This window comes from Lagopus leucura, unplaced genomic scaffold (assembly GCF_019238085.1).
Source record: "Lagopus leucura isolate 7727_CA_CO unplaced genomic scaffold, USGS_WTPT01 Super-Scaffold_100014, whole genome shotgun sequence".
In the NCBI taxonomy this organism is placed as follows: Eukaryota; Metazoa; Chordata; class Aves; order Galliformes; family Phasianidae; genus Lagopus; species Lagopus leucura.
Genome location: NW_024962268.1, coordinates 3764188 through 3779488, shown reverse-complemented (window position 1 = coordinate 3779488; position 15301 = coordinate 3764188). Strand labels below are relative to the sequence as shown.

The following is a 15301-nucleotide window of genomic DNA, read 5'->3' as shown; positions in this document are numbered from 1 at the left end:
AAAGAGGCACATATATGCGCAGATGCAGTTATTCCTGCAAAAATTTTACTGAAACACATTCATAATAACCAACACTTTTGTGTCTGACCTTATGGCAAGAGCCCAAGACATATCCTTATATGATTTGCCCCTAAAAATAATAATAAAAAGTTCTCCCCAGCCCTGATATTTTAATTTCACTCATGATACATACATGATCGCAAATTAGGAACTCTTTCTGCAGCCAGACATCTCAGAGGAGCCAAAATCCACAGCATTAAAGACATCAGGCCATCTCAGAGTTTTGAGTCCTTAACTCCTGAACTTACTTTACATAAAAGTTCTTCTTACTTCAACAGTTAATAAAACTTATGATTTTGTAGTTATCAATCACTTAAATAAATTCAGAAAGTGAAAATATGATCTCAGAATGGAAACCTCACCTATGTACTCAGCAGATAAGAATTGTTCCTCAATTTCTCACGCATGCCAGAGACTTCAACTGAATTTATCCTTTGGTGCATGACACTTGTAGTAATTGCAATGAAAATATGTGCAGGTCCAAGTAACTAGATTATACTATGAACAAACTAATTGCACTGGTAGCCACCGCAAATTATTTTATTATCCTTGTAAGACTAGTGTAGATGCTGCAACTGAGTGCAGAAATAGGATAAATATACTTTACTAGGCAAGGATTAATAAATGAGCTCTAATGAAAAGACTGATTCTGAAAAAATGAAACAGCTGCAAGAACATCTGTCTTATTTAAGATGTCTGGGTTCAATGATTGCCGGTGCTACTCTTGAAAGGTAGACTGCAGACACTTCCTTCTGAGATTACTTATCATTGAAATGTGTGCAGTATGAAGCAGTACAGAGTCTTCATGATTTTTTAAGTACAGAACACACACTACTGTCAGTCACTTTGCATTTCCGTTGCTGACAGTAACATCAGATAACCATTCATATGCTTCCCTCACATGACTAGGTTCTCCACAGAAAGAAGCATAACAACAGTAGATTGAACAGCAGCCTATTAGCCCAACTTTAAAAAAAGTCACCAAATGAAGAGGAGTAGCAACAAGCAGAACAACTCAATCTGTGGAACGAGTGGGCCTTTCTAGGTAGATCTGATCCATCTGTCAGATGCCACTTGGTTGTTCTCTACAGGGGTGACACAACTGAGAAATTAAGGCACCTGGTCAAGCCCCTTAGCACAAGGCTGACTGTGTCTCAGCAAGAACTGAGCTGTGTCCTCTGCTTCCAACCTCAAGATCGCTCACTGAAGGGTGGTAATTATACGTACTCAGCCCAGCCAGCTACTGAAGTACATCAGTTTCCACACTGGATCAGCTTCTCGGTGTCTGTTTCACACTTGATATTGCTGTAATCATTAAGCCTCAAGCTGTAGCACTGTAAAGCTGGTTTAAAATGAATGTGTGTATCTCTATGACAACATCTTTGGACCTCCCAGCTGCAGCATGAAATGATTTAAGTTAGTTAGCATTGCCAGACAGATGGAAGTTTTTCAGCTGGATCTTCCCAGCCACCAAGAATAAAGACTTTGTAGATGCAGTAATTCAGGTGGATATTTATATGTAAGTATAAACAGAATCTGAGGTTAACTTTACTAAGTTTTTGACTGACTTCACACTTATTTCCAAAATCTTTTCTCAGAAATATTTCTCTTTTTGAAGTGATATTTCCATACAGTATCCATTTCGCATAAACAAGTCACTTGCCAAGTAAATTTCTGAGAGAAACTGGATTGCAGATTCCAGAAAATGGCTCACCCTGGTCATCCTCACCTGAAGATGGGCATAAACTAAGCAAACATACAAAAGGAACTGGTGACATCTCCAACTGATGTAAAGCTAGAATACAGCACTGATGGCATGCCACTGCCTCCTTTGATCATCAACAAATATTGGAGACTTACAAGGGAGAATTAGGAACAAAGTATTTGGAGATGCTACACTGCCTAGCCCAACTCCTAGCTACAGCTATAAAAGATAAAGGCTATGTAAGAGGGAAGTGATTTTGGAGCATGACTGCTCATTAATAAGAAGAGAAGATATCAAAGTCCACTCCTCAATTTCTGCTGAACTAGATGTGAAATATGTTGACATTTTCAGAAAATCTGGGTAGCCTTCTACCCATTGCCATCTTCTTCTCTGCAAGAGACCAGGTCTTCATCTCATTGATGCCAGTGGAGTCTTTCTCAAAGCAAGATTTGGATCCTAACATGTGTCTCTCACCTAAGCCTTTGAAATGCACGGAATCGCAAATCACAGAATTGTAGGGGTTGGAAGGGACCTTCACAGATCATTGAGTCCAACCCCAGTGCAAAGCAGGCCCCCTGCAGCAGGCTGCACAGGTAGGCATCCAGGCAGATATTCTCTTGAATATCTCCAGAGAAGGAGAATCCACAACACCCCCTGGGCGGCCTGTTCCAGTGCTCTGACACCCTCACTATGAAGAAGTTCCTGCACATATCGGTGTGGAACTTCCTATGCTTAAGATCATGGCCATCTACCTTACCATTCAAGTATTTCTAAATGTGCCTGATGAGAGTATCTTGTAAGGATAGCTTGTTCTTACTCAAACTCAAAAATGATTGTCCCTGGTGATATTCAAAAAATATTTATATGTTGTACTGAGGGACATGTTTAGTAGGAAATAATGGTGATGGATGGTTGGTTGGATCTTGGAGGTCTTTTCTAACCTTGGTGATTCTATGATCCTATATATCACTACTATTCTTTCAAGACACTGATTACACACATGAAACACCTTGCAAATGACAGAAAATTGCTTGCACTCTCCTCCATTTTATCCCAGCAGATCCTGTACAACTATACTACTTACATTCAAAAATAGAACAAAGGTATGTTGAAGATACTCTTCACTCACTTGATATTTAACAAGCTATATTCCAAAACTGTATGTGTATCATAAAGCACCAAGTTGTAAACACAAGTGTATCTTAGGCTTGGACAGATAAACTGATTCATTTACTGACATCAGAGAATAAACATGAGCATGATAATTAAGCACCATCCTGTCACAAGCAGACATGTGCACTCACAGTACAGGGAACCAGCCTTCTCTGGTTTACAAGTAAGCTATAGAAATACAGAGCCCTTCACAATTTTAAGTTATCTGCAGACTATTGCAATTACATGAAAAATAACAATAATGCAATAATGTGAACATGAAAGGATAGCCCTGAAGAACCTACTTTCAGAACAGCATTTTTTAAATCTTATGCAAGGCCACAGATGCCTTCAAGTCCTAAGGGAAAAAAAAAATAATAACAATAAAAAAAGGTCCTTGATCTAAAAATAGTCTCTTGTATAAATTTGGTGGAACCTGTGAAAAAGATTCTCTCCTTTGAAGATGATTCATTGCTGAACTCTTTGAACTATATGGATAGTCCCTAAGCCACTGAAATGCTAGAGGGCCAAAAAAGATCTACATGTGTATCAGCTGTTCCAGTTAACACATATCTGCAAAGAGACAACAAAGGAATCTTTCAAGTTGATAGAGTAGGAAAGAAACAAATTTAAGCCTGAAGGCTAAAACTGGTTTGAACTATTTTTAAGAGTTTCACCTGCTTTTTTTTTTCTTTTTTTTTTTCCTCTTAAATCTGTAAGGATTTGCCTGGACAAACTGTTTATTATGGCAAAATCCATGAACACAGAGAAATACAGAAATCTGTTTCACATAAATTAATGAGGATCCAAGGGCATCACACAGACATAATCCATTGCAGGATCTTACTAGAGGCCATGCAATATCCTCACGTTTTACAGTTGAATGTAACATTGGTCAGCTCCCTGGTTCTTATTTCATTGCTAATGTTAAGATATTTGACTTCCTTAAGTATCTGGCTTCACACCTGAGTACTTCAATTAAACAACTAAGCTTGCTGCATGCCTGAAAGAAACCTGACAATTTCAAAACCGGAATGCCTAGAACCTAACTTACAGTTACGAAATTCTAAGTGTATTTTAAAATTGGCACATATCTTGCTTGCCTCCAGCTTGTGACCTCAACAGTATTTATCAAACATATTGTTTTCAACTGCATTAGAAAAAAATATCTTTTTGAAATGAGAACAATTCCAGTAATGGTGCAGTAAACAAGTTCTGTTGCTCACTCCAAGTTCACCTGAAGGACCAGCATAGTAAAATGTAGCTCTGTCACTAAAATGAGCAGAATGCATCAGGAAAAAATATTGCACCAAATAAAGTGACATTAATACAAGGCTATTTTTAAAAGAAAAGCTGACACTAACATCAAATTCATTCCGACAGAGCTAAAAGGTTGTGTTAACCCTTCATGCCAGAGCACAAGAGTAATTTCACAAAGTTATATCAGAAGTACCTCCATATTTACAAGTTTCATCCTTGTGCCTGACTTGTTTATTTTTATTGTTTATATACTTGTTTATTTTCTTCCTTTTTTTTTTTTTTTCCTTTTTGTCAAGCTCTCTTTAGACCTTGCAGTAAGCTACTTTTCCTGTAAAAGCAGTGGTTGAACTACCAGCACTTTTTCCCCAGGTATCCCCCAGGTACAACACTACTGTAAAGCAGGATGGTTTGCTGGGAGCAGTACTCCAGTGAAAAAATACTTCGAAAAAGACTTTACTTTCAAGAATGTACATCTTCCAAACAGACTGATCAGAATCCTCCAACTTGTCTGGATAAATATTAGATACTTTTGTCCTGTTCTCAAATACAAGATGACATGGATTTATTAGCCTTATATCACTGTGGAGGAAGAAAAATAAATACACAGAAAAAGCCCGGATTATTTAGGTGACTTCAGGCAACAGCGAACCCATTTATGAATTCCCTGTTGCAGTGAAACAGATGTGTAACTGAGTGGCTTTAGAAATATCTTAAGAATACCACAGTAAAACTTCAGAAGTAGCATTTTCAAGACCACTATAAAACAAACTTCTCAGCAGTGAGTTGCAAACTACATTCCTTTAGTGTAGATATAAGGTTTGTATGAGAATATCTAAATTCAGACATCCTCAGGACTTCTAGGTGTCATCAGCAGTGACACCAGGAAAAATCTTTTCCCCAAAACATTTTCTTTCCCATGTGCTTCTTCAGTCCCACTACCCTGTCTTATGTCTAAATACAGGCATTTTCTACCCTGTAAGAGATGATTCTTCCACAAATGCTGCAGATGAATTGATTTTTGTTTTTGAACAATTACATCCTGCTTTGCATGGAATGGAATGGAACAGAATGGAACAGCTGGAAGTGGTCTTCAAAGTCCAACTGCCTGACCACATCAGGGCTGAACAAAAGGTACAACATTTATTGATGGCACTGTCCGAATGCCTCTTGAACACTAACACCCATGGGGTGCAGCCACCACACTAGGAAATGTTTTATGTCTTTTAGTCCAGTTACCAGCTTTATTGCCTCCTCTGGACATTTTCAAGGACCTTAAAATCCTTATACTGTGGAGCCCAGAACTGCACACAAGGTGAGACCTCACCAACATTGAACACAGTGAGAATCACCTCTTTTGACCATGTGGTTGTGCTGTGTTAATGCTCTCCAAGATGCTGTTTGACCCTTGGCTGCCAGGGCACACTGCTGCTGGCTGAGGCTGAGCTGCTGGTACCAGCACTCTCAGGTCCCCTCCTCCTGAGCTGCTCCCCATTTGTTTCCCATTTGTGCCTGTGTGTTGTATCACTCTGCCCCAGGTGCAGCATCCAACATTCTTCTTTGTTGAATTTCATGCTCATGATGATTATCCAATGCTGCAACATCTCTGGATCCCTCTACGAAGCCTCTCCTCCCTACATGGAGGCAACAGCCCCTCCCAGTTCAGTGTCATCAGCAAATTTGCTTAGGGGTGCACTCTATTCTTGCACACAAATCATTGAAATGTGCAACAGGACAGGCCTTAGAATGAACACCAGACACTGCTGGTGACTGTAGCCAACCAGCCAACCAGATGTAGCCCCCATTCAGTATCCCTCATACTACCCCTTCATGCTCTGCCATCGAGCCATTTCATTACCTAAGACAACATGAACAAATCTCACAGTGGGACAATTTGTCCAGAAGGAGGCTGTGAGGAAAATATCAAAGGCCTTACTAAAATCCAGAAAGACAACATCCGCTGCCCCCCTTCATCCACAATGTGGGAGACCTCATCACAGAAGCAGATCAGATTACTGAGGTAGGGTTTTCCCTTCACTAACCCATGCTGGCTACATCTGAGAACAGTTTTGTTTGAATGGCTTTCAGTATCTTCCAGGACAGTCTTCTGCATAACTTTTCCACAGTTGGACTGACAGGTCTATAATTTTCTGGGTCTTCTCTCAAACTCTTTTTGAAGTTAGGTATAATGCTTGCTACTTTCCAGCCACAGGGACCTCCCCAGACTCCCACAGCTTTCAGTAAACTTTTAAGAGGGTTTCAGCTATAACATCCACTAATTCCTTCAGTACTCTGGGGCAAATCCCCTCAGGCCCTGTGGACTTATGAACATTGAGATATTACAGCTGTTCCTTTACAATTTCCTTGATCACAGACGGAAAGTATGTGCTCCCTCACTCCTTCCTAATCCTCTGACTCTGAGTTTGGGGCAGCCCAAGTTCTGTCATTTGTCATTACTCTTATATACTCAAGCAAAAAAAGTATTAAAGGCTTTAACCAATCTCAGGCCTTCACCATCTCTTCTCCAAGCACCACTGGACTCTCGTGCTCTGTAGTGTTCTGCTGACCTTTCTGTGCCTCCAACCCAGCAGATTGAGGGAGTTGCTCTTGTGAGATCCCACTTGGAGTACTGTGTCCAGTTCTGAAGCTCCCAGCACAAGAAGAAAAGAATATGAAGCTATTGGAGTGGGTCCAGAAGAGGACCATGAAGATGAGCACAGGAGCACCCCTCCTATGAGGACAAGCTGAGAGTGTTGGGCTCTTCAGCATGGAGAAGAGAAGGCTCCATTGGGACCTTATAGTGGCCTTCCACTACCTGAAGAAAAGCTGGAGAGGGGCATTTTATAAGGGCATATAGTGAGAAGATGAGGAGAAATGGTTTTGAACTGGAAGAGGGTAGATTTAGACTAGATATCAAGAAGGAATTCTTTACTGTGAGGGTGGTGAGACACTGGAACGGTTTGCCCAGTGAGGCTGTGGATGCCCCCTCCCTGGAAGCATTCAAGGCCAGGCTGGATGGGGCTTTGAGCAACTCAGTCTAGAGGGAGGTGTCCCTGCTCATAGCAGGAGGTTGGAACTAGATGATCTTAAACGTCCCTTCCAGTCCAAACCATTCTGTGATTCTACGAACGCCTCCCCAAAACAAAGACAGTCAAGCAGATCCTTCAGTCTCCTTAAAAGGCAGTGCTCACTGGATGCTGTTGATATTTTGCTCGGTAGTGCCTCTGCAAGTCCCCACCTCACCAAGTCTGCAAGAACCTAGGAAACTGGACCTTCTGAAACTTTCGGTCATTGTGGTTTCCCTCACTGTGTTCTCTGATGTAAAGAGAAGTAGATTGAAGATAGGCTGCAGAAACGTGACCTCCATCAATTAACTCACTGGTTCCACAAATCACAACACAGTTCAGCACATAAACACAGCCTTGACTTCTGAACAGATTTATTCTGAGATATAGAACTTCTTCTGAAAGTCTGTGTTATTTTCCAAAGTAATTACCTGCTTAGGTATCTCTTTTCTTGGTGACACAAGTGGATAAGCAGGACAGAATCCTTTGCAAATGGTGGATTTCAGGGAAGTTGTCTCAGACATACAGAAGGAGAAATCTACTACTGTCAGCAGTTCAGGGGGCACACATTCTTTGAAATCAGTGGACTGAACCTGAGTGTCTGTTCTGCAGAAGGTAGCTTAACTGCCATATTATTATCAACCCTGAGGAAAGTTTCTGTCAGTTTCAAAAGAAATCTGCTTTTTCACTTTGAAAATGAGCAGGAAATTTTAAGTTCCGTTTTTCCGCTCTTCTAAAAGAGATTCCCTGGTTTTCAGGCCCCACAATGCGTGGTTGAGTTGTGATCTTTGATCAGACGCAATGATTACTAAACATAACTACAAGACAAGAATGACTATTGACAACTTTCAAGTTGACAGTGCCTTCCAAAAGCCGTCCACTCCAGTAAAAGGGGAAACAGAAAGCTGCTGTTCTTCTGCTGCTCTTGTAGCCAAATTGTTGACCTCCAAAGAAAGGGAAAAAGGAGTACTGAAAGCAGCTCCAAAGTTAAGTTAATAGGCCTGATGCCCAATTCCACATTAAACTAAGCTTATATTTTAATAGTACTAGACCGCATGCCATTGGTAAGTATACCAATATTTTCATTAAAATGGCTGTAAAATAAGAAGGAAGTCAGACACTGCTCCTCCAAAAATAAATAAGTTGTAATTAAATCTAACAGGTTACAGCACCACATGCAAACTGGCTATGAGCACAGTTTGTCCCAGGCTTATAAATAGCTGTTCAATAGCTTGTTTTCTAATAGCTACGATGTTTCAAAGCTCCCTTCTGCCCATTTCATCTCATTCCCCTACCTGGCAGTGGACCTAGTGGACATTGCAGACTCTGCCAATGCATAGTCTCTCAGTTAACAGCCATTTCTTTGGATTTCTCATTTAAATATAATTTTGTAATGTTTAGGCACATGATCACACTATGTAAACTCACAGGAACCAGGAAGAAACAGCGTTTCTATGGAATCCCTGTAGACCTGCTTGGGATTTGGTCTGCGGTTGTAGCGGCCCGTATCTCTGCAACTTCTGCTCCTCCCTTCCATGCTATGAAACCACCAGATTCCGGCGTGAATTTCCCATTCCCCCTTTAGAAAGAATGTTGTCATTTTAAGAGGCAATAGGAATCCAGGGCAAGAAATCAACAAATTGTGAATCTACAAAATTAGTTTTGTATTTTCAAAGGAATAACTCAAATTATTATCAAGAGTTTCATACTTGAAACTGCCTCTAAAGTAGCACCTTTTAGCTGATGGGTTGCAATAAGTTCTTAGTTCTACTTCTATATTGAAGATACAAAATATTTGGCACCTGATGGGCAAATCAATAGGTTGAAGTACATAGGATTCTTTTTGATCAGTTTTCCAGAGTAATCCTCTCTTCACAGAAGCAGAGGAAACCTAAAGGAACAGAATATCATTAATGCATTTTTTTCTTTTACAGCTGTCAATATGGGTGAGAAAGAAGCATATGAATAAGTGGATGCAGAAGGCTGAAGCAGTGGCTGACACAAATGGTTGGCCTGTGAGGGAACATGAGCTGGTCCAGCTGCTTTTCTCACATGAAGAGAGTTACCTGCACTAGGCAGTGCCTCCAAAAGGCTTTGCAGCATTCTGACTCACTCAGAGGTAATATTGTGCCCTTCCCTCTCATAGAAGCAAAGGTGGCTCAAGGTCCAGAAGCCCACAGCACTGCAGTGTTTTGGGGAGAAGCAGGAGCTCCTACAGTATGAGCACATTGTACTTCATGGCCTGTAAGAACTGCCCCCAAACACCATCCCACAGAGCAGTGAGGCACAGCCAGCTGCTGCAGCCCTGCAGGACAGGTGTCTTGCTGGGCTGGAAATGCAGCTCCTAAACAGGGCCAGAGGGAGACAGCAACACACAAGAGATCACTGCATAGCACTCACTGCTGCAAACTCATGTCCTCAACCACAACACAGTGCACTTTAAACACACATGCTGCATGCCACGATGCGCTCTATGCTTATTTATGCATCTGTAAAGGCAACAGTTGATTTTCTGAAGCTACAACCTTGCTACCATTGACTTATTTTGAAGTCCAGAAAATTCTGGGCCTTGGTTACCATGACAACGATCCCCTAAAAGAGGCAAACTGCTACACTACAAAACACTTCACATGCTATCTCCTAGCAACCATGCAGGTACATAGAGCCTTCGTCAAAGGAAATTTCAGAAAAGTTACACATACATTAAAGAAACATCTACAAGTTTCACATATAACGTGCATCCTTCACTTTGGGCTTCACTAAATAAGCCTGTTACTGAGACAAAGACAAAGAGCCGTTGGGAAAGGAGGAGAGATCAACAGGTAGCCAGGAAATACAAGCAGAGAATGGTCTACAAAAATAAAATACCCTGAAATCTGGCAGCACCACAGTTGACATCAGAGGAAAATGCAGCCCAAAGCATGGCTGCTTTTTCATTCCTGGCTCCACACTGCATCTGCCTCACTACTCACTCTTACCAGTTCTTATTCCACTGAGTGTACAACTACCTGATCTAGGACCACTCATACCCATGGAACTAGAAGAGGTACAGCAACCTGCCTGAAATAAAACACCAAAAAGTTGAAAGACCCTCAAGAGGATTAAGCACAGCTGAGAGTCTGGCACCTCAACACTCATTACAGCAATAGGGCAAAGTAATGATGGACGTAGAGAAGCCACCTGTAAGGAAGGGTTTGTGTTAGCTGTTTGGCACATTTGCTCTGGGTTAGAGTACCTACAGAGCAGGTGTGAGGTTTAGTTGTACAGCCTAAAACTGCTGAGTTACTTCACTTTCTAAACCAATCCACCACTGTTAGTACATAACTTGCCAGGTTATTCCTCTCCTCAAGGAGAGAAGAGGGGAAATGATGCACCCACTTTCTGTATGACACCTTAGCAATTATAAAGCACACAGAAATTGAAAAATATTATCAACTGTTACCTTCTACATTCCAAGAACATGCATTATTCTCAGGATGTACTGCATAAGGTCTTAGTTTGCATTATTTCTTTAACCTGTGTGGTCTTCCCTCTTCTCTGCATTCAGTGCTGTCAGGGAGTATTAGAAATTGACAAATGATCCAAATCAGGCTCCTCAAACAATAAAGCCTCAGAGTCTTGTTTTGCACATAGCAAATGGTACAAAGTAGGAAATAGGTGCTACTGTTACTTGGTTACTTTGGGCTCTGAAAGACTTATGGGGGTGCAGTCATCCTGAGATAACTTTTGGTTCTGTGTCCAAATTATTGAGTCAAATTGATCTCTTTTAGTTTTACAACACATTTCCTATACCAGCTAAGGAAAAAGGAAACAAATAAACAAAAAACAAGCATGCTAGAAATGTCTATCACCTAAAATAGTTCTGGAAGTCCAGAGTGCTGTTTGCCAAATTTAACCTATCAGACTGCTCTTTTTTATTTGCCAAGCAGCTTATTATTTTCTGATGACACTGTTTTCTCCATTCTGTAACACTTCAGTCTACACACTTCCACTGTCAGCACGTAAGAGTACAACTACAGCACCTGTTAAGGAATGAAAAGGAATGAAAAGGTCAAATATGGAGCAGCAAATCTTTGCCAAAATCACTTCAGTATGCTGATATAGGAAGTCTGGGCTTAGTCCAAGAAAAGCACTTCTCAACTAGCTTCCTTTTTTATGGCAAGAGTTGTTCCAGCCAGAACCTCTCACAGAACCAGCTGGGCTAAATTGAAAATAGCCTGCACTGTCTCATAGTGTCAGCATACCAATACTTTTCGGATTGCCCCTAATTTTCATTTCCCAGCTCTGCAGTCCCACAGTATGTTCAAGAGAACTATGATGTCTTAGATGTCAAATCAAGTTGTGAACTGATTGTCACACTGAGTCACAGAGCAGGACAGCTACTCCTAGTGTTGTCTAGAGCTTTGTTTTTCAAGCTTACTGTTTCTAACATGTCCCATGTTCTACAGAATGTATTACCAGCCAGTAGTTACACAGTAGTAAGTTTAAACAAAACAAGAAGTGCTGGCAGTGCAGTACAGATTTTTTGCACTCTTGGACATGATATTTCTGTAAAAAGAAGAAACATACTTTAGATCAAGGCAGTGTACAGGGCTGCATTTCACCAGGGTCTGTGGACCTTGGGACAGCACTGTCTGTACCTGGGTTTCTGAGTACTCTCCATAGCACTTAGACGTCCTCGGATTTGTAACCGACAGCTACATCATTTCTGGTATTTCCCAATAAAATAAAACACAAATAAGTAAATCAGAAAAGCTAGGTGCATGATATATTAAGGAGGGTCATCTTACCTGTGCTTCTACGTCAGAACTTAGAATCATAGGATTGTTCAAGTTGGAAAACACCTCAAGGACTGAATACAACCATGACCTAACCATACTACCCTAACTGACAACCCTCCACTAAATCATGTCCCAAGCACCACATCCAAATGGTTTTTAAACACATCCAGGGATGGTGACTCAACCACCTCCCTGGGAGCCTATTCCAGTGCTTAACAACCCTTTCTGTAAAGAAGTGTTTCCTGATACCCAACCTAAACTTACCCTGGTGCAACTTGAGGCCACTTCCCTCACCTGTTACCTGTCACCAGTGAGAAGAGACCAACCCCACTCTCGCTGTAAGCACCTTTCAGATATTGGAAGAGAGAAATAAGGTCTCCTGTCATGATCTAATACTAGAGATACTGGTCCATTCAATTTCTTATTATTCCTGAGCTTTGCTTTTGTTTTGATATGGAAATGCTTGAAAATTGTCAAAAGTTTTGGAGGTTCATAAACACGTTTTGCACTTCCACAAAGAAGCTTCCTGTCATTTCAAGAAGAGGATAAAGTAATCAGTCAATGAAAGACTGAGGAGTTTGTTTGTTTTGCTTTCCCATTTGTTGCTATGTTTTAGTGATAAGAGCTGTAAAGCTTGTTTGTTCTTGTAGTCTTCTGGCCAATGCTTACGTACTATAGTGTGCAAGAAGTGTCCTTCTATGCACAAACTTTTGCTCAAGATCTGTACTGGCTGTAATAAAAATATGCATTTGCATTCTTTAAGACCCACAGAGGAAATACTTAATTATCTTTTCCAATCACCATAGAAATGTCCAAGAAGCCTTTTCTTCTTGCTGAACAGCTGGTATATTTGCACTTGAAAACTGGTGATATTTAGACAATGGATCAAGCAACTATTATTCACTTAGTATCATCTCATACTCAATGTTAGCCTTCAATTAAGCAAATTAAGTGCATCTTATCTTTATAAAGGCCAATGAAAGGTTTGAGATGTTAATAGTTTGCTGCCATGAGGCTGTTTGCATTGTTTACAAGTAGGATTTGGTGTTGCAGTCAACTCATCACAGAAGACTATATCTACTGTCTGCAGTGATATGATGCAGTAAGTAAATTATGATTATCAGTTGGCCATAGCTAATACATAAAGCATGTGTTTTATCAAGAATTAAACATGGGCAAGGGATGGCAGTTTTTCACTTCAGTGCTTGCACATAAAATATTTTAGTAGTACAGCGTATGACTGGGAACCTCAAATTGGGGGTCCTATTTCAAATTATGATGCAGACTCATCTTACACAATCTATCGTCTCTATCATCTATAATACTCAGCAAGTCCCCTTAACTTCTCTATCAGAGAAGTTTACTATTACTTTGCTTTTGTGATAGTTCTGTAATATTCGGACCTTATTTTGGTCACAAAAGAACCTATCATCCCAGAGGAAATAGTAGAAGGAATGATGGAAAAAATGGGGAGCTCTGACTTGGTTTTAAAGTGACAAAAAGTATTTTACAGATCTTAATGCACGTATGATGGAAACATTTCCACTGTATCATTGGAGCAGTTCTTAACTGAATAGAAGCACCATTTCCCTGAGCATAGGTCCCCACGCTTGTGCAAAACACTGAAGCAATGACATCTGGGTGCCAATTATGAAGCTGAGAAACATCTGAAATACTCTCACTTCTGACAACCAGAAAGCTGACAAGTACATTTGCTTACAAGAGTGCATGGTGTAACAGTAAAAAGGTAAACAAAGTATAAACAATCCCTAAGAACAAAAAATGGTATTGCCACTTTAAGAACCTCCTTCCAAATTTCAACTTAAAGAATTGTGCAATAATTTCTAATTTGCACAACTATTTTATTTTGCATTTTGAAGAGTTGTAGTTTATCTCACAAAGCATCCCACTGTGCGTAGAAAAAAAAATCAACAAATCTATTTATTTATTTATTTATTTATTTTTTAACTTTGTGGATTGAAGTGGATTCAGTTGCTTTGGTTATTCTTTTCTTTCTTTTTTTTTAATTACAGAGTATATTTTAAGTTCACCTCATCTCTTAATTTCTTAATTATAGCCGAGTATAGAATCTATTTAATCCCAGAGAACAACTTTACGGCACGATACCTGTCTTTATTAATACGAGTGAGGAGGCGCACCCTGGGGCACTTCTGCGATCACCACACCGCTTGTCTTGTGAGCAAGTTTTGGAGCGGGGCGACGCTGCAAAACAGAACCCTAAAGGGAACCCGCAGGGAAACCAGTGCCCCACGACGCCGGCAGCATGCGCTGGGTCAGTGCAGCATCCCGGAGCAGCGCCTTGTCCGCCCGCTCTCCGCCGAACCGCCGGCCGCTGCCGCAGACGCTCCGGCTCGGAGCGGAGCCTGCAGACGGCCGCTGTCCGCCCGCTGCCAGAGGCCCGCGGCTGCCGGCCGTGCGGATGAGGACGGCTGAGTTCCTACGGACGGCAGCAGCTCATTCCGACCGACAGAGAAATGGAAGAGCTCAGCTTCCAGGAGGAGCGTTTCTCTCAAGAGGAACTAACCCGGCGGACCTCTCCCGGACGCCCGGTCCCCGCCACCCACCGCAGCCGCCGGAGCAGCCCTTCCCCTGCGGCCGCGCAGCTCTCCACCCCGGAGCTCTGCAGGCGGGCAGGGAGCGGTGAGTCAGCGGGACAGCTGCACCCCAGCGCCGAGCGGCTCTCCCATCGCGCTCCGCTCGGCGCTCACCTTGAGGCTGGCGCTGCCGGTCTGGGTCTCCGCCTCGATGCCGCAGCAGCGCGGCGCCCTGGGCTCCCTGCGGCGGGGGCCGGAGCAGGGCGGCGGCTGCCGGCTCTGGTAGGCGAGGACGGCGGGGATGGAGTCGGCCGCGTCGCTCTTGACGAAGAGGCCGTGCAGTGTGGCGGCACCCTGCGAGACGGTGGTGGTCTGGTGGGGGGAATTGGACTCGTCCGAGTCCCGGCAGTAAATCACGCCGCTCTGCGAGACGTGGATGCTGGGCGCGCAGCCCATCCCGTCCCCGCCCCGCTCCGCTCACCACCGGCCGCAGCCCGCTCCCACCTGCCGCCCGCCCGGGCTGCAGGGCCGCCGCCCTGCGCCGCGCTGCCCGTGGCGCCACCCCCTGCCACCGCCCAGCCTGCAGCTCTGCCCCGGCCGCTCCGCTCGTTCGGCGCCCACCTCGCCCGCAACGCCCCCCTGCCGCCGCCGCGCCCGCCCGGAGGAGCCCCACGGCTCTCAGCGCTCTCTCGCCCCGTCCGGTCCCCCCGGCCCCGTTCCGTCAAC

At 42.7% G+C, this 15301-nt stretch overlaps 1 protein-coding gene across 1 annotated transcript in view; it reads right to left on the bottom strand.

The window, feature by feature from the left end:
- The window catches only part of PDE8B (phosphodiesterase 8B), a 70324-nt gene extending 55293 nt beyond the window's left edge, over positions 1-15031 (bottom strand). Inside the window, exon 1 of the mRNA XM_042875257.1 lies at positions 14750-15031. Within this exon, the coding sequence (XP_042731191.1) occupies positions 14750-15031 (282 nt within the window). The remainder of the gene's footprint in view (positions 1-14749) is intronic.
- Between the last annotated feature and the right edge of the window lie 270 nt (positions 15032-15301).